General features: G+C 43.8%; 2 protein-coding genes across 2 annotated transcripts; one reads left to right on the forward strand and one right to left on the reverse strand.

The window, feature by feature from the left end:
- The first annotated feature begins 3,600 nt into the window (after nucleotides 1-3,600).
- rplp2 (ribosomal protein, large P2) lies at nucleotides 3,601-6,803 on the forward strand. Its single transcript, XM_056274488.1, has 5 exons — nucleotides 3,601-3,739; nucleotides 4,875-4,998; nucleotides 5,125-5,173; nucleotides 5,301-5,396; nucleotides 6,674-6,803. The coding sequence occupies exons 2-5, from the start codon at nucleotides 4,876-4,878 to the stop codon at nucleotides 6,748-6,750; spliced, it is 345 nt and encodes a 114-aa protein (XP_056130463.1). The 5' UTR covers nucleotides 3,601-3,739; nucleotide 4,875; the 3' UTR covers nucleotides 6,751-6,803.
- A 5,068-nt stretch (nucleotides 6,804-11,871) lies between these two features.
- LOC130108222 (uncharacterized) lies at nucleotides 11,872-19,520 on the reverse strand. The gene is made up of 6 exons (XM_056275084.1): nucleotides 19,482-19,520; nucleotides 17,860-18,495; nucleotides 17,500-17,607; nucleotides 16,814-16,875; nucleotides 13,337-13,600; nucleotides 11,872-12,977 (listed from the first exon to the last, which is right to left on the reverse strand). Exons 2-6 carry the CDS (start codon nucleotides 18,482-18,484, stop codon nucleotides 12,939-12,941), a joined length of 1,098 nt encoding a protein of 365 aa, XP_056131059.1. The 5' UTR covers nucleotides 18,485-18,495; nucleotides 19,482-19,520; the 3' UTR covers nucleotides 11,872-12,938.
- Nucleotides 19,521-19,990: the final 470 nt, after the last annotated feature.

The following is a 19,990-nucleotide window of genomic DNA, read 5'->3' on the forward strand; positions in this document are numbered from 1 at the left end:
TCTTTTTTTTCGACAATGCCGTAAAACGATAGCGTAGACAGGAAGTGGACGCATTTTCACACGTGCGTAAAGCAAATGGACGAATTTTTGGAAAAAAAATCAGATATTAAAAGACGGTTTTTTTTGTTTTTGTTTTTTTGGATGGCACACGATCTACCAGCATAGCCGTATTGGGTACCCCTGTGCTTTAAGGATGTATTATATATATGCACTATGAAATAGGGAACCCTGTTTTTGGCTTTGACAATTCTTTGCAATCTTCAGGACACATTCTACCATTGTCCGATCCTGCCCCCCCAAGCTGTAACCAACAAACCATATTCCCCACAATGTAACTTCTTTTCTCTGCCTCCATCATCCAAACCGCTTATCCGAATTCGGGTCGCGGGATGCTGGAGCCTATCCCAGCAGTCATTGGGCGGCAGGCGGGGGGACAGGTATACATGTCTACTAGAAGAACCCCGCTACAATGTTAGCGGTTTGGTTATCCACCCGTCTAAATCTCCCCCCTCTTCATCCTGCCAGCTAACCGCCTTCCCCCTGCCCCTAAACACCCCCCCCACTCCAACTCCCTCCCCCCAAATGCTCAGAATCACCTGAAATGCCGAGAAAAGTGGTTTTTAGCCATTTTTAGAAAATGCATATTTTGCATAATTATGCATAATTATTTTAATTTTCTGCTACTTTTCTGGTCCTCTCTAGAACAATACCTACCACCTCCAAAAAAAATTAGGATCATAAGTGCATTTTTGCAAAAATGCATTTATTTTGCATAATGCCAAAACATTTCTAAGTCCCAGAAAAAAAAATTGCATATAGGTGAAAAAATCAAAGATGCTCAGAATCATCTGAAATGCCGAGAAAAGTGGTTTTTGGCCATATTTAGAAAAATTCATATTTTGCATATTTATGCGTAATTATGCATAATTTTAATTTTCTGGGCTTTTTCCTTACTCTCTGAGACAATACCTACCACCTCCAAAAAGAATTAGGATCGTAAGTGCTTTAGTTTTCGGTCCCGCTATCTACACTAACTAACACACACACACACACACACACTAACACCACACACACACACACACACACACACATTACGAAAATATATGAGTAGATGGGGAGACACCCAGGGCAGGCCGCCAGTACATCACAGTTTTTCTCTACCTGTACCATGATAAACATGGTATATTGCCTTCAATTCTGCACGTATACTATATTGCCTATAGTAGAAGTGTGATAATCTTATTTATTTCTGTTTATTAAAACATGTGAAATTATTGCTATATTTGATCAGGTTTGTGCCAAGTGCATGGAAAAAATATAACAACACGCCCCACACCCCTGCAATCAAACATGCTATTCTCAAACCACTATCATTCACTCTTATTTTCTCTTCTAATGACTTGAACACCACAACTGTAAAGCACATGTGCACGTACCCCTGTAGATGCACATATATCAGTTGCTTTATTTCTTTGTTGACTTCTCTCATCTTCCTGTAATATTTATCAGGACATCAGCTACTGCTGAATCGACAGCTGCCGCCAGATCATACAGGAACCGTGTCATCATGACAGAACTTGACAATGTTTCTACACTTACATAGCAAAGTTGCCAAATCTGCAAAAAAAACAAAAAACAAAACATCATAAACAAACACGTCCTGGTTCAATAAAATGTGTTAAAAATGGGGGAGGGGACACTCTCCTGTCACCCTCTTGGTGAAATATTTTGTGCATGGATTTGTCTAGAAGTGAAATTTAAATTTACAGTGGTATTTGTAATGTTTCATGATTGGTTGCAAGACTTGTGAAAATCATGACTTGCACTGCAGAATTGCCATCACTAACACAAAATCTGTGTGTGTTGTACTGACAAAATTTAACAAAATTGCTTTGTCCATTTCTCGGCTCATTAATTGTGGTACTTGTACTGTCATTGCATTCAGTGGAATATTAGACATTGCCAACAGTACCGTCGAGCTGATTACAAGATTCAATTCAATTCAATTCAATTCAATTTTATTGTCATTAAAAACAATGCAAGCACATGTTAAAAATGAAACGAGGGCTGTGGCTTCACCAATCAGTGTAAGACAGACACAGACAAACACAGCAAACACAATATAAGATATACACACATGAAGACCAAAGCTAAAAATATAGATACTCTCAGCTGTAATAAAAACACTCAACAAAGTCAACTTTACAATCACTTTGCTACAGCATTTATTAGGCCACACTTGGTCTTGAACCCTTCCCTTTAGGTTAAAGCCTGCAGTGTTTCAATTCAACCACAAGAGGCATTGTTGGGCTGAAGTCAAGTCAAGTCAAGTCAATTTTACTTGTATAGCTCAGTATCACAAATTACAAATTTGCCTCAAGCGGCTTTACAGCAACACAAAAAAATATAACTAACACACATTTTACTCGAAATGCGAAATTTATTAGTTCCCTGTTCAAGGGTTAAAAAGATTTCCAAGGGGCGACAGTGGCCATGAGGTAGAACAGTGGTTCTCAACCTTTTTGGGGTCCTGGACCCCTGCGTATTTTTGATCTACCCTGAGGACCCCCTCCACCTGATCTTGGGGGAGGGGGGTTGCAATTTGATAGAAACAGTAGAAACTGCATTTTAAATTGCATTATAGCATTTATTCACTCTTTGGGGCAAAAATAAGAGCTTTCAGTTGTAACTTAGATATAGTTAACAAAACAGAATTCTTACGCAGTAACTTTCAGATATATGTAACAAAACAGAACATGTATTCAGTAACTTTCAGATAAATGTAACAACAGAATTTTTATGCAGTAACTTTTAACAATGCAAACGGGAGCGAGCTCTCTTATTAAAATACAATAAATTACACTTGTGAAACAGATGTAATTAGAGAAAAAGTCCTGTTACCCTTTATAGTTTAGGTAGATAAAGGTCTCAGTCACATTTGAGTAAAATAATCCTATTTCTATAAATGTCATAGGATCTTTTTTTAAAGTTATTTTATTTTCACGGACCCCTTGCAATTACACCACGGACCACTAGGGGTCCGCGGACCCCTGGTTGAGAAACACTGAGGTAGAACATGTTGTCTGGTAACTACAGGGTTGCATGTTCGATTCTCGGGTGTGGTGCGTTAATTAATTGTAAAGCGCTTTGAGTGGCTGTTGCAGCTGGAAAGGTGCTATATAAAAGGCACTCCTTTTCTATGTAGATTCACAAATATATTGAAATAATTTCATTGCGCACAACCACTATCCCAATTGACCAGGGTCATTCCTAGTATTCGGTGCCATTTGAGACCCCATGACATAATATGGTATATTTTGTGTAAAAAATTGGCTTATACTTATTTCTAAAAGCTGGTCTTAACCCCCACCCACCACCACCACCATAGGACAATGACCACCCTTCCTCCCAAGTCCGCATCCCCCGGCCCAGAGGCACGGGGGAAATGCCCCACAACCAGGCCCCTCGAAGGCTAGAAGAGAGACGACGGTGACGTGTGTGTAGCCAAAATGAAAACGACGAACAGAAGAAAAAAAAACACCCCGCGTTTTATTTTTATGTTTTTAAAGATATCCGACTAAAGATGACCGCTATCACGTGATTCCGAGTAAAAGAGAAGAAAAAAAAGGTAAACAAAAGAAAACGACGCCGAGCAACTATTTTAACTTCCGGTTCGGCCGACCTCTCTCTTCCGGCTTCTCCGGCGTGACCGACGTTTCGTGTCTGTACAGACTTAAAGGTAAGTGTGCTTGAAAAAGCGTCTAAAACACGTACGTTCTCATCGCCGGGCGATTCGCGTTGAGGTGCGCGCTAAATACTTTAGCCGTCCGGGCGGGTGACCGGGTGAGACCTTAGTTAGCGGGACCGAGAGCCGAACCGAGCCGAGACGCGTCGGAGTAAGACCCCGACGTTTTTTGTTTTTTTTTATTGTTTACCAAGCAGTTCAACGTGACGAGCCTCGGTTCAATTCTTGAATATGGTGTTTTTGCAAATGTGAACGGATGTTGTGACGTTTGTCACTTCCCTACTGAATATTTTAACTGTACCAAGGTCAGGGATGTAACGCTAAGCTCATGGCGTACAGCAGTGTTTCTCAACCGGCGGTCCGCGGACCCCTAGTGGTCCGTGGTGTAATTGCAAGGGGTCCGTGAAAATAAAATATCTTTTAAAAAAAAAGATCCTATGACATTTATAGAAATAGGATTATTTTACTCAAATGTGACTGAGACCTTTATCTACCTAAACTGTAAAGGGTAACAGGATTTTTTCTCTAATTACATCTGTTTCACAAGTGTAATTTATTGTATTTTAATAAGAGAGCTCGCTCCCGTTTGCATTGTTAAAAGTTACTGCATAAAAATGCTGTTGTTACATATATCTGAAAGTTACTGAATACATATTCTGTTTTGTTACATATATCTGAAAGTTACTGAATACATATTCTGTTTTGTTACATATATCTGAAAGTTACTGCATACATATTCTGTTTTGTTACATATATCTGAAAGTTACTGAATACATATTCTGTTTTGTTACATATATCTGAAAGTTACTGAACACATATTCTGTTTTGTTACATACGTATATCTGAAAGTTACTGCATAAGAATTCTGTTTTGTTAACTATATCTAAGTTACAACTGAAAGCTCTTATTTTTGCCCCAAAGAGTGAATAAATGCTATAATGCAATTTAAAATGCAGTTTCTACTGTTTCTATCAAATTGCAACCCCCCTCCCCCAAGATCAGGTGGAGGGGTCCTCAGGGTAGATCAAAAATACGCAGGGGGTCCAGGACCCCAAAAAGGTTGAGAACCACTGGCGTACAGTATAATTCTGCGCATCATCGTCTTCTTCTCCCTCTGATATCTATTTAGAATGCGTTACGTGGCCGCTTACCTGTTGGCTGGGCTCGGTGGCAATACCAGCCCCACAGCTAAGGACATCAAGGCCATCCTGGGCAGCGTGGGAATTGAGGCCGACGATGAACGCTTAAACAAGGTGTGGTATACAAATGAATAGGATATGATAGGCCATTACAATGTCTGAAATTGCTCCCTCCTTGCAGAGCTTGCGCCCCTTTTCTGTCTGTATCAAAATCTTGTCCCTTTGGTCTTGTCTTCACAGGTCATCAGCGAACTGAGCGGAAAAGACATCAATGAAGTTTTGAACTCAGGTAAAGATGTCTTTTTTAACTGCAGAGGAAGTATATCTGTTCAATGAATGCTCATGGGTCAAAACCGAAGGTTCTGTGACGTTTCAAAGAAAAGATGACTAAACGGTTTTTTTTCCCTTCCCCACAGGCCTCTCTAAGTTGGCCTCCGTACCAGCAGGTGGGGCTGTAACAACTCCTGCTGCTGGTGGTGGGGCGGCTGGAGCAGTGGCTGCACCTGCTGCTGGTAAGCTTTGTAACCTCTCCCGTCCGACCTTTTTACAATTTACAGTTTCGTTTAGCAGACGCTTTTATCCAAAGCGACGTACATCAGAGAGTTAATACAACACAAGCAAGGATCTAGTCAGGAGGTGACAATGCAAGTGTCAAAAACTAGGTTCAAGTCTGATAGGGTGTCAACAGGCAGTGCACAAGGCAAAGGTAGGTTTTTTTTAAGCAGCGGGGTGACCCGAGCTTGCTTACATGCGGTGGGGAACACACCTGTTGTAAGCGAGGAGTTGATGATGTGTGTGACTGTGGGGTTAAGTGCGGGGGAAATGGTCTGTAGGAGGTTGGATGGTATCGGGTCCAGAGGACAGGTAGTGGGACTAGAGTCCAGCAGAAGCTTGGAGACTTCCTCCCCGGTCAGGCGGGAGAATGAGGTGAGTGAGGCACTGTTAGCTGGCAGCGGCAGATGGAGTTGGTCAGGCTTGGAGAACTGGTTACTGATGGCAGAAGCCTTATCGGTAAAGTACGAGGCGAACATGTCAGGAGTGAGCAGCGTGGAAGTCGGAGGAGTCAGATTGAGGAGTGAGTTAAAAGCTTAAAACATTTTTCGAGCATCGGTGGCACTACAGATCTTGTTCTGATAATAAGTGGTCTTAGCTGTTTTTAAGCTGGAGGAGAATGACGCTAGGAGACGCTGATAGTCACTGAGGTTAGCGGACTCTCTGGTTTTACACCATTTTCTCTCTGCCGCTCTGAGCCCCGCCGTTTGCTCCCTGATGACCTCAGTGAGCCATCTACTGGGGGGGGGGGGGGGGGCGAGGGACGAGCAGGTTTGGATGCTTTTTGATGTAGGGCGATGACAGTCAAGATTTGCTGTGCAGCTGTTCCGAGTCAAGATCAGATCAAGACTATTGCCCGCTTTGCGTATGGGAGGGGTGGGGACGTATCTGAGGTCAAAGGAGGACAGAAGAGACAGGAAGTCAGTCGCTTGGGTTTTTTCCATCAAGCATATTCATGACATGACAATCAGTGGTGTGTCTCATCAGGAATGGCTGAGAGTAACATTTTATAGCAAAAAGTTATTTTCTGTAGGTCTGAATGGCAAGATACTTTCTCTTTATGGTCAGCGTTGCCACAGTAGGTATGAATCAGTTCGGATACAGTGAAAACGCTATGTAGTCTTACAATAAAATATTTTGAAATAGAACTTTGACAGCATGAACAATGGTACAGTTGAATTTCGGCAATGTCTTATTTCTGTTGCATTAAGCTTTTTTCCTTTTTCCTCTTTTCCAGCGGAAGAGAAAAAGGAAGAGAAGAAAGAGGAATCTGAAGAGTCAGATGAGGACATGGGCTTCGGACTCTTTGATTAATCTGCCTTCCCTTTGGCTGAAAAAAAATAAAAATGTAAGCAATTCACAGAAAACACTGACCCCTCTTCTTTTATTTGTAGGATTGACAAACTACGATTGCACAATCGGAATTCCCATCAATAAACGCCCCGGGAATTCAGTGTAGCCACTATTTTAAATTTATATTTCATTAGGGGGAAATCCTTTGAAGGCATACCTCTACCGGAGACAGAGAGTTTCGGTGTCATTACTCAGCCACCACACTCGCCAATGGTTATTTATTCACAAGTAATTCGCGCGAGCAGGATATGAGGTTGTTTTTTTTTTCAGAAAATACAGCTTGTCAATGCTTGCCCAGCTTGTGTTTGCACTGTTCACTCTGGATGCACCGCAACCAAGTCGAAGCACGTTGTGTTGTGCATGCAAACTACAGAGCAGTCTGGGCTATTTTGGTTAATTTTCTGAAACCAGATCCCAATCAGATGAAGTCTGGCTTGCTAGGCTTGGTTCCCTGTTATTGCCTGTTAGACCGGGTACTGGGATGGGGTAAGTCGAATTGCCTGAATCAAACCACCACGTGATGATGATCGTGAATATTTGAATTCCTAAATATCATTCACGAGGAGACCCGAGAAACACCTGGTTATCAATAAAGAGCCACGTTGCAAGAAAATTAAAAGATCCGAGGGGGAATTTAGAAGAGCAGGTGGAGAACGTTCCAGAGAAAGACTGGTCGAGTTTAAATCGCGTATCCTCTGTCTGCGTGGTATGTTCCTTCTGTCTACGAGGCTAGAGTAATGTAGAGTCGCATCTGAAGTACTACAGACGGATGTTGTTTTGCTGTGAAGTATTTGTCATCAACTCTTGAGGACACGAGTCCACAGCACCGGAGGCTCTGTCCTGTATTTAACCCTGAGCTCCCACTTCCTTACAGAGGAGGACGAGCAAAATAAAATCAGATTAGTCATCGTGACTACATTTTGAAAAATAATTTCGGTGAGTCAACAGCCTGACCTTGTTACCCAGATAGAAATGACTCAGCCATACGATGCCAGTCACCAGATTAATGTGTCACTTGCAGGTGGATTGTTTTCTGTTTTCAATAACTACTGATTGTGTGACATCTAATTGTCACAAACAGCCTCGGTGCTATTGCATAATCTCGGAAAGAAATGTGACTTCCAACATGTGATCTTCCAAACAGTGGTGTAGCACATGGAGTATACCTACCTCTTTTTCCGTCAATCTACTGTATGATCAGCCAGAGAGCCAGTGAAATGTCCATCCATCCATCATCCGAACCGCTTATCCTGCTCACAGGGTCGCAGGGATGCTGGAGCCTATCCCAGCAGCCATTGGGTGGCAGGCGGGGAGACACCCTGGACAGGCCGCCAGGCCATCACAGGGCCTACACACACATTCACACCTAGGGATAGTTTAGTATGGCCGATTCACCTGACCTACATGTCTTTGGACTGTGGGAGGAAACCGGAGCACCCGGAGGAAACCCACGCAGACACGGGGAGAACATGCAAACTCCACACACAGGACGACCCGGGACGACCCCCAAGGTTGGACTACCCCCGGAGCTCGACCCCAGGACCTTCGCACTGTGAGACGACTGTGCCGCCCGCATCTTTCCAACTCTTTTTCAGAATGTCCTCCCTTGAGCTGTATTGTGTATATGAGAGTCTCCATCACTCGGAATTGGAATATATAGGAGAGTATACCCACTTTTACCCATCCAGGTTGCAGTACGTCTACCTCCTCAACAACCACCACACCACTGCTTCCAAATAACTTTCATCTCAAGCGCCACGTTGCACAACTCCGAAAGAAACGTGCTGATTTTACCCGTCATTAGACAAGAGGACATTTTGAATCTGATTTCGTACCTGGAAATCATGACCGTCTCATTATTCAGGTAGTCATGAAAACTGGCACACTGCAGTGAGTCGAGACACCGGAGGTGTGATATGTCCCCTGTTCTGTCCCTCAGAGGTCCACATTCCCTCGTCTTTTTTATTTTTACGTTTTTGTTTCCAACACTTGTTTGCATGCACGTGTGCGAAGGTGTGATGTTCATTTCAGAAATTTGCTCAAAACGCGCTGGTAGATGCCTTCTTTAGAAAAGGCTCCCTACCCGTTTTGGCATCTGTTCCACAGGCGTGGCCCATCAGCCTATGAGTCGGTCCCAGAGTTGACAGAAGACTTATCATGTTCAGTTACCCAAACACTCCTAATTCACCATGAAACGTTTATGCAAATATCCTCGTAATGGAATTATGATAAGAGTTAAGTAAAATTCTTTGTTGATAGATACGTAGACAAATAGATGACGGCAGGTGATTAACTGATTGACAGGTAGATTGATAAAACTATGTCGTAGTTAAAAATAAACAGAGCGGATCTCATCTCGTCATCTCATCTTCAGCTGCTTTTAAGTAGGGCTTGCTGCCACCGCGATACCAAGCAAAGTAGAGCAGATACCAAGCAAAAAATAATGAACCATCCACCCACTCATCCACCCATCATCCATCCATCCATCCATCCATCCACCCATCATCCATCCATCCATCCACCCATCATCCATCCATCCACCCATCATCCATCCATCCATCCACCCATCATCCATCCATCCATCCACCCATCATCCATCCATCCATCCACCCATCATCCATCCATCCACCCATCATCCATCCATCCATCCACCCATCATCCATCCATCCACCCATCATCCATCCATCCATCCACCCATCATCCATCCATCCATCCACCCATCATCCATCCATCCACCCATCCATCATCCATCCATCTACCCATCATCCATCCATCCACCCATCATCCACCCATCCACCCATCATCCATCCATCCACCCATCATCCATCCATCCACCCATCATCCATCCATCCATCATCCATCCATCCATCCACCCATCATCCATCCATCCATCCACCCATCATCCATCCATCCATCCATCCATCCATCCACCCATCATCCATCCATCCATCCACCCATCATCCATCCATCCATCCATCATCCATCCATCCATCCATCATCCATCCATCCACCCATCATCCATCCATCCATCCACCCATCATCCATCCATCCATCCATCCATCCACCCATCATCCATCCATTATCTGAACCTCTTATCCTGCTCTCAGGGTGGTGGGGATGCTGGAGCCTATCCCAGCAGTCATTGGGCGGCAGGCAGGGAGACACCCTGGACAGGCCGCCAGGCCATCACACAGGTTCCACACACACACACACACACACACACACATTCATACCTAGGGACAATGTAGTATGGCCGAGTCACCAGACCTACATGTCTTTGGACTGTGGGCGTAAACGGGATCCCCCGGAGGAAACCCAGGCAGACACGGGGAGAACATGCAAACTCCACACAGACCGGGGACGACCCCCAAGGTTATAATGAACGTTTTGTTGTAAAATATGTTGAAATGCACGTAGCTCGGTGAATTCTTGAAAAACTCATTTTGGGGGGTAAATACAACAGCCCTTAAATCCTTACTCGATGCCCTCCCTGAGGTTTCTTCCTATTTTTTCTCCCTGTTAAAGGTTTTTTTTAGTTTTTTTTTAGGGAGTTGTTCCTTATCCGATGCGAGGGTCTGAGGGCAGGATGTTGTGTTGCCGTAAAGCCCCTTGAGGCAAATCTGTAACGCGTGTTATCGGGCTACACAAATAAAATGGACTTGACTTAAATGTGCTTGGCTCCTCTGCACTCTCACACCCCTTTCTGTCGAGGCATGTCGACTGCAACTTCCGCTGTTGGGCAGGTATGCTGGTATTTCTCAACAACCAGATGAACCCACAGTTCTGCCCCCGGGCTCTCGCTTCCTAGCAAAGGAATGGTATGCTTCGTGCCATTAAGGCTAGAGAGAAGCAACCACCACCAGCTTTCCACCGCCGGCTCCTCCGCTCTACGAACCCACGCTAATGGCAGCAACGCCGCCATTAAAAACAAGACACCCATTTTCAGCCCTGAGCTGCAAAAAGACAACTGGTGTGAGGAGGCCGTTCCGTTTTTGTTGTGCTTCGCTGCTAAAACTCCGCAGGGTTATTTTAAAGCCCACTTGAGCCGAGGTTCTACTGATGATCTTGTTGCATGTTAATCTGCATAAAATCAGCCAAATGCAAGACACACCAAAGAGCATGCACGCCCCCCCCCTCCCCCAACTTTTGGAAAATTTGCTTAAGAGGTAATGAAAATAAATAATATTACTATACTATATAATACTACTCTACTACTACTATACTCCACCCATCCATCCGTTATCCAAGCCGCTTAGCCCACTTGGGGTCGTGGGAGGCTGCAGCCCATCCCAGCAGTCACTGGGCGGCGTACGACATGCAGGCATGCATACCATCCTACGTGCAGAGAAATGTCAAAGTATGGAAACACTGGACACTATGCTGGCATGGATATCCCACAATGCATTGCCATACTTCACGACAACGGCGACGGGCTTTTACACAACCCAGCCGGCAGAACGGTTTAAATTTAAGCATCGCTTTTCACTGTGCTCAGCAGAAAGTGGCGAAAGCCTTGTTTATTTTTACATAAAAAAACACAAAAAAAAACCAAAGCTGCGGGTCGCCACATCTGTAGAAGTTGATGCACAGTTAACCTGCAAAGAGCTGAAAGGAAGTGGCACGGCTCTGTGATGAAGCAGTACGTCCGAGCGGCCCTTGCACTTTTTACTCGCACACTAATAGTACACTGGAAGAGAGTACACATATGCAGTGTGTAGTATGTGATTTTGGGCAGAACTCCTGTGATGTTAGCATAGCAGGATAAATGCACCTGCAGACAATAACAACAGTAATGGCTGTGTTTGATTTAGGTGTGCCAGCCAACCTGTCAGCACTGACAGACAGATAACTGGCACTAATAACTGCCAGTAGTACCATCAATGCTGGTTCTTTGACACGCCTAAGTCAAACTGACCCATTATTATTAGCTGCAGCTATAGGCGTAACTTATACACCATGAATGATAATGTTAACTCCCGCACCAAATAAGGTATGCTGGAGCCTATCCCAGCAGTCATTCTTTCATCCAGAATATCATCATCATCATCATCATCATCATCCCAGCCAAATTCAATAGGATATCAAGATTCAGCACTTTATTGCCATATCAACTTTACAGTTGATTTGGAATTTGCTTCAGTGTGTTCAAAGATAACAGTAAACACAGCCACACAATACATACGAGTGTCCACAAAAACACACCGTTACAATTATAGTGACAGAAGTGGCATCAGGAGACTGTACTTGTACAATAACTGAAGCCTTTAGGATGTGCTTACTCACTCTGGTGACATAACCATGGGATTTAGTCTGTTCACCCATGAATCTGTTGTCCCGACGCAGCGGACACGCCACTCCAGTCATGACACAACATGTCTGGGGAGTTTTTACGGGAAAAAAAAAAGAAAAAAAAAGGAAACATACAAGAATTGTAAAAAAAAACGTCATTAATGTTTTATTCGCATGCCTTTGCATTTATTACACGAATGCATTGCATTTATTTGCATTTGTTACGTGAACGCCAGCGTTCACATCTTGCAATTACAGAAATCACACGACTTTTCCCACAGCCACGGCCCGTCCGGCCTATGAGATGTCCTCAGGAATGTAAACAAAAACGTTTTTATTGCACAAGGGCGTCTAGCTTACAACAAAAAAAAAAAGGGAAGAATATTGCATTGTCCGTTGTTGCTGTAATCAACCTGCACTGTGCAAACCAATACAATGAATACATCAGTCACGCTGCTGCACCGCCGTCGTCCCAAGAAGACAAACATCACAGTTTTTGGGATCCCCGTTAGAAATAGCTTTCTGTCATCTTGGGAATACTGTACCATTGTATTGAATATGTGTGCAGTTTACAGACTCTAATCTTGTAAGGAAGAAGTGAGCTGTGAGACATCTCAGGATCTCTCTCTCTATCTCTCTCTATATACATACGTATATATATATATTTTTTTTCATTTCCATTTGGTTTTACAATTGGTTATGGCAGCATATTCATTTGAAATTCATAGCAGTGTTTGCATCGGCACTTATCCGTGCTTCGGTTGATGGTGTGAAGTTGTTGTCAAGAGAAATTTCCCAAGATAAGAAACACCGGCTTTCATCGAAACCAGAGTCTTCACAGCGTCACGGCCTCGTACGTTTCAGTCGTCGTATTCAGACCACGGATGATCTGTGCACGCCTGCAGAAAGAGAAAACAAAACGTCAGCGCCACCTTTTCTCTGGATGCTGTACACATTTTGTACATAAGATACTTGGCTCAGCAAATTTCTAAATGCAAACTATGTAAGATTTAACCTAAAATATTCCTCTCAAAAGCCTTTTTTTGCAGGGTTTGAATATATCCCGTCATCTACATATCATGCACCCATCCCACCCCTTAACATTGCCAGCACTTGCAGAGGTGCCACAAAATCTTACATCGTACACCTTGAAGATTTGCACCCAAACCATTACAAAAGCAGAGCCCTAAAGCTCTCTCCCCTCCAAAACCCCTTCGCTTCCTCCACACCGCCTCTTTCCCGTTACTGTCGTACACACCTGTTTGTATTCAAATCGGTCCTCCAGGTAGCGGTTCCCCAAGCCAGTAATGTGGCATACGCTCTGTCTAGAGAGGCCAGCTATCCTGGCCGTGAAGTCCAGCGTGAAGGCCAGCTTCACCAGTTCAGGAGCCGTGGACGGGACGGCGTGAGGGTCGCTCGGGGTTGCCGAGGCCTCCGTCTCCAGATAGGTGTCAGCCAGCTGCTGGAAGGAGGCGTAAGACATCCCCTGGAAGAAGTTACTCAGGGTGGGGTTTTCCTTCAGCTGCAATGACAGAAAAGGGAAGGGCACCAGATCTCACGTTAGTACTGAACTCAGTCTTACTGTGTTTCTGATCTCGCCCGTGAATCTGTTGTCCCAGCGCAGCGACAACGCCACATTTGTGGTGCACTTGTCCTGTCTCTTATTACATCTCATGACCCACATTGTGACCAGTTTTATGATCATTGACCCAAGCAAAGTACATTTTGACCAGGAATGGAAGTTACCGGTACCGGAGTCAGGATGTACCAACCATACCGATACGTTCTCCACATCAGTGCCACAGCTCGCATAAACATACGTAAGTTATTTTTAACAGCGGCGATACGATCCGCCAAAGAGGTCGACATATTCTCCTAGAAAGGACTGATTTGGTTTTTTTCCGCGGTATGCTGCTGTTATGCATATTATGTTAATGTCTGGTTGTTACCAACAATAAAATACATTCTTCTTATCAGTTATTAATTACCCTGTTGTTGATATTTAGCAATTACCAGCAATCATAAAGTTTTTGCAACATGACAAAAATAAAGTATGATTAAGTGGATTAAAAGGTACCGTTATCAGTACCGACATCAACCATTTCCCCATGATACCGAAACCTAATTTTGACAAGCAAGCGAACATTGCTCTAAATTACACTGACTGGACTGTCATTCCCAGTTAGCAACACGCACACTTTTATTTGATCCATTATGATGGGGGCCCCCCGCCCAGTGACTGCTGGGATAGGCTCCAGCATCTCCGCGACCCCTGAGCAGCAGGGCAAGCGGTTCGGATAACGGATGGGTGATGGGGACACATGCAATGGAAAATAAAACTCACACTTAAAGAGTAGCATACATGAAAAATGGTTAGAAATACAACTTTTTTTGGGGTGGGGGTGAGGGGGGGTCTGAGTTTACAGCAAGCGTTAAGCGACTAACCAATATTCTGGTGAGTTTTCACTGTTAAAAAAAGGTATTTGATGGAGATCGGTTCAGTTATTAGAAACATCTGAGCCCGGTGATTAAGAAGAAAATGGCACTTATAACTACACAAGTAGACCGGCACATCCAGCTCGCAACACGTCCCGGCCCACTTTTGGGGTAAACAAATGACACTCGCCGTAGACTTTACTGTAAAGTAGCAGTGCAAAACAAAACCAATAGAAAGGCACCAGAATTGAATTATTTTATAAATGATCCAAAGACACTATGTCAAGTAAATAAATGTCCACTCTGCCTGCCAGACATGTAAGATAGATTTGACCGTACTTCAGTCGTGTCCTTTCAGGCTCCCAGCATCCAGCTGGAGCAACGACCCGATTCAACAGCCAGAGGCGTCCGGCCCCGGACATCTATTTTTAGCTAACTGAGTCTCTAGATCAGCAAATTGCCAGTTAAATGTTTTACTTTTCAGTCCTGCTCTACAAATGGTGTGCTAGCTAGCATTAGCACTGTGCTCTGACAACTGACATAGCCAAGTCATAGCCTAGTTTAGACTAGGCTATGACTTAGCCTAGTCTAAACTAGGCTATAACTAAACTCTTTGATGCATCTGTGTAGATCTGGACATAACCGTGGTAACCATCCATATATGCTTGTATGGTATGTGAATTAACAATGAACTCCCTGTCTTTGGTCTTCTTTTCTAATAGTGTCAAATCTACTGTGGCACCAGGAAGTATCCGTGGTGGTATTGCAGGCAATGGTGCTGCTGGACTACCGTTTAACTGAGCTACTGTAAGTTCTGTTGCTTTCTGTGCCACCGTCCATCCAAAGCGTTTTGTCTCCTTCCTCTCCCTTCCCCAGCAAGGTTTCAAGTCTCTTGTGTCCGCTGATCTTGACAATGTCCCTGTAAATTAACCCAGAAATTCAGTGACAGCTGCATCCTTCTCACATCTGATGGCATTTCTCCCATTTCCACCCGTAACGCTGCTGTTAGGGTTGTGCTGAATGTTTAACTTAAACCTGTGCATAACCTCAAGGCCTGGTACTGAAGGTTATCTAACCTTTGGAGAGATGTGCTTGCAGCTTATCCATACACCACAAACCATAATCTAATACTGATCAAATTAATCCATTGTATATGGCCTTCAAAGCAGTTTGGTTTACCCCCCCCATTCACTTCCAACTAAACACCTTATTAGATTTAGTGTTTTCTTACATTTGTCTACTATTTTCTGAATATGTACAGCCAATGTAAGTCCTTCCTCAAACCATAACCCTATAAACTCACGATGTTTCACTCGATCCGATTCTTGATTATATAATTTTAGTTTTGCCTCATTACCAGAGCTACTACTTCTCTTTCAGTTTTTCACCCCAAAAACCGTATTTTTAAAAGTGTGTAGTTATTCTTTAAGCCCGTGAAATACACTGGACTTGAGATGACAAGAAAATAAGAAATAATTCTCATGAAATAAAATGCGATTCAAATGAAATTAAAGTCCAGCTGAAACGGCATTTGGAGAGCGTGCGTTTTCTGTATCGTGACGTATTTCCGAGTGAAACAGGATGGACGGGCGACACAGCGTTGCGAGGAATTTGATTTGCACGTTGAAAAGTGAGCGTGTTGCTAGCTAGCTAACTAATGAATAGCTAAGTTAGCTAGTCCCTAGCTAACGGGGTTTGACCCTTTAGCCGAGCGGTTAGTGATGTCGCCTTGTGGTGCAGTACACCCGGTATCGAATCCCGCACCGGGCAAGAAAATATCCGGTTACATTGGTGGCAGCGGTGGGATCCGGAAGTGTGCAGATCCTCAGAAGTCTCTTCGGAGCGCGGGAATAACAAAGCGCGAGGGCGCGCTTCCGGGAGAGGGTGACGACTGTAAACTAGTAATAAGACGCGTTAGCCCCTTGCTAACCAGTCTGACCCTTTAGCCGAGCGGTTAGTGATGTCGCCTCGTGGAGCAGTACAGCTCGTACGAATCCCGCACCAGGCAAGAAAATAACCGGTTACAATATTATTGAAATGAGTTGGTTCAAGCCTACATAACCACATGTCATATATTGTTTTACAGCAAGAAAACATGATTGGGTTTTGATATAAAAAATACAAAGAAATTGATTGATTTTTTTTGGGGCATATAGGTGCACCATATGACAGGGGATGTGACATAAAAGGGTTTAAAGGGCATTTTTCATTTCATGTCGACTTTAAGTGACATGGTTGTCAGAACATATACTAGTGTGGTTTGCAGTCTAACACGGTTGAAATAGGCATGGCAACTGACCTTGTCATTGATGGCATCTCCCTGCTGCTTGGTCAAAGCAATGATCCTGTTGATCACTTCCTCTGCGGTCAAACAGAGGGAGGAAAGTTGATCAGCACATACGCTAAAGGACTCTACGTTATTCGTAACGTGTGTACGTAATTATACAGTACCAACAAGGACCAGTAAGGTTGCGTTTAAGCGAGAAGAGAGAGAAAGAAAGAAGAGTTTTCAGCCAAGAAAAAATAAAATGATTGACAGGTTATAATTTGTTTGGGTGGGAGGTCGCATTTGTCAGAGCAAGGCTTTCTGTTGTCTGGATTAAATGTGCACTCTATATACACACCAAGGAGTTGTTGCTAAATGTTGGCGAACCAAAGCAAAACAAAGTGTACACACACACGCACACACGCACACGCACACACACGCACACACCCGCACACACCAGACTGTTTTCATGGGCGTTTGAAGGCTCTTGTGTTGTTATCATAACTGAACGGTAGAGGGCAGTGTTCATATAGAGATTATGTTTACCAGAACTCCCAAGTAATTAAACATTTTTCTGTGCATCAGTTTTTCATGCTTTTCCCACCTTGATGCTGCCATACACACACAATAAACTGACAGCTAATCCATATAGACTAAAAAAAAAACAAATACTAAGTCAACAACAAAACAAAAAAAATAAGCTTTTTAATCAAACGTACCATCTGTGAGAACCTTTCTGTCTTTCTCTTGGACCTCATATACGATCTTCTCCATTTCCTCTGAAACCTTCTCATAGTAGTAGTTGGTAGGTTCGACACTCACAACAGCTGTTAACAAACACATTTTGTCATTTGTTAATGGACATGCTTACAAAACCGGCATCCAGCAGGTATGAACTGACTTATAATATTATGGCCCAGATAACCCCGTGCAACAACTATGCATCTAACACATTTGATTACCTTGAAACTGAAAGTTTGCTCAAGATAGTATCTGGCTAGTTGTCATGTAACCCTCTCTCACAGAACACGGGTTATAGACGCTGCTGCGGCCACCGTCAAGCTCTCTCTTAAACTTACATTCGACTTCAGTGATGTCGTCAGCTGTGAGGAGATTCTTGCGTGCTTCACGTTTGCTGGAGCTTCTCAGAGACAGGCGCCTTTTGGTCAGCCTCTTTTTAATGGACATTCGGCGTCGCCCATTATCAGGGGTCACAGGCGGAGGAAGGCAGGTTTCGGCCGCCTGTTGGGGCAGGGAGGTATCGGAGTCCTCCACCTGATCCCCCTGCTCTTCTTCCTTCTCCTCACTTCCCTTTCTGGAGAAAAGGCCCAGGAAACTTTTCCACAGCGAGGACTTTTTCTTCTTCTTCTTGCTCTTTTTGGGTGGCTTCTCCAACACGCCGTTTGGCGTCTCGGGCCCTTCCTTGGGACTCGCGTCGTTGGCGTCAAAGGCATCGAGGTGCTCCTCGCCGGGGCTGGGGGCCAGGTGGATGGAGGGGTCGCTGGAGTGTCTGCGGATTTTTCTCTGTCTATCAGTCTTTGTCACCCACTTGTTTCTCCCCTCTGACCTCTTGCCCCTCGGTATCCCATCGTTTAAACTGAGGCTGCGCTTGATGTAAACCTCCAGCAGGCGACTGGTGTCTCTGCGGGTCACCGAGATCAGCTGGCCGTGGGAGGTCCTTTCCTTCTCTGTTTTTGCGTCCATGACGGGAAAAACTGCCAGGAGACAACAGCGACAGCAGCAATAATCAGTAACACATCATAATAGTAGTCTTGTATCGTCCCCTTCAGGCTTTAGCAGACCAGAATTCGTGCAAGCTCCCATTATAAGCAGTGCCAAAGGTTGAATCAACAGTAAGTAGGCCAAGTTCTATGACTCAAAAGTCTTTAAGATACCCGGGTCTAACGGACACCTGTGCGACCCATTTCATAGATGTGTCATTTCGTTGCGAGAACTGTTGCATTAACATGGCGCAAAACAACAACAGCAGCAGCAACAACAACAACAAATCTATTCTATTCTATTCTATTTTATTTTATTCTATTCTATTCTATTCTGGTCTCTTCTAATCATCCCCAGGAGAAGCTTGAAAAGATCTCATTTTGAGGCTGTAGTGATGTGGACCCATTTACAACAACATGAACGAGGTTACATAAGAATTTCACAGGTTTCCTAGGTGAATATATATATACATACACACACACACACACACACATATATATATATATATATATACATACATACATACATACATACACACACACATATATATATATACACACACACACACACACACATATATATACACACACACACACATATATATATATACACGCACACACATATATACACACACACACACACATATATATATATATATACACACACACACATATATATATATATACACACACACACACATATATATATATATATACATACACACACACACACACACATATATATATATATATATATATATATATATATATACATACACACACACACACACACACACATATATATATATATATATATAGCTCAAAGTTGTTAAATGGCAGAACAAGCTTGTTTTGTGCTCAATGCCCTCATCAAAAAGGCAAATTTGATATATATGCTTTACACGATTTCAAATTTGCCTTTTTTTTTTAAGCAGCATCTGATGCAAATGAAGAGTGCGGCGAATGATCAACAGACTCACCCGCTTGGTAAACTGCTTCACGTCAAAATCCGCCCTTCGCCTCCTGCTGATTTCTAGATAATGTACAGCCCGCAGTAGACGGGCTGGCGTGTACACACTGGTCTTTGGAAAACGCTCTGACATGCCCCCCTTAAACGCCGGCCCACTTTTCAGTACCACCTGTCGTCATTGCCGGGAATGGGCGTGGCCCCGACCACACCTGAGCAGCACGTGTGCGCCGCTCGAGCTCGTGCTTTTCATTTTGGCACCCATGTTTAGCAGGTCACAGCCTGCGTGAGCGGCGCGTCTCGAGCGGCGTTAAGCCCACTTTGCCACTAGAAAGTGAAAGTGATTTGTTGGTCGCCATATTGGACGTCATACCTGCGACATTACGTGCCTTTCACTAAACGTTCGGTGTCTGGAGAATAGGTCACCCTTTTCCGTCTAAACTAGATATAAATGAGCGTCTGGAGGAAATGAAACATCCGGTTACTGATGGTGGTTATTAAAGGTGAACTCGGGATAGGAGG

This window comes from Lampris incognitus, chromosome 2, assembly GCF_029633865.1.
Source record: "Lampris incognitus isolate fLamInc1 chromosome 2, fLamInc1.hap2, whole genome shotgun sequence".
Taxonomy (NCBI): Eukaryota; Metazoa; Chordata; class Actinopteri; order Lampriformes; family Lampridae; genus Lampris; species Lampris incognitus.

What these genes read in the sequence shown, in the direction of transcription:
- LOC130108222 (XM_056275084.1), bottom strand. Translation starts at nt 18,484, where the DNA reads ATGGACGCAAAAACAGAGAAGGAAAGGACCTCCCACGGCCAGCTGATC. An exon ending in CGACATCACTGAAGTCGAAT is followed by an intron (nt 17,608 to 17,859) that starts GTAAGTTTAAGA and finishes GTTTGTTAACAG; the next exon opens with CTGTTGTGAGTGTCGAACCT. An exon ending in GAGATGCCATCAATGACAAG is followed by an intron (nt 13,601 to 16,813) that starts GTCAGTTGCCAT and finishes CTGTCATTGCAG; the next exon opens with CTGAAGGAAAACCCCACCCT.
- rplp2 (XM_056274488.1), top strand. Translation starts at nt 4,876, where the DNA reads ATGCGTTACGTGGCCGCTTACCTGTTGGCTGGGCTCGGTGGCAATACC. An exon ending in ACGATGAACGCTTAAACAAG is followed by an intron (nt 4,999 to 5,124) that starts GTGTGGTATACA and finishes TTGTCTTCACAG; the next exon opens with GTCATCAGCGAACTGAGCGG. An exon ending in CAATGAAGTTTTGAACTCAG is followed by an intron (nt 5,174 to 5,300) that starts GTAAAGATGTCT and finishes CCTTCCCCACAG; the next exon opens with GCCTCTCTAAGTTGGCCTCC.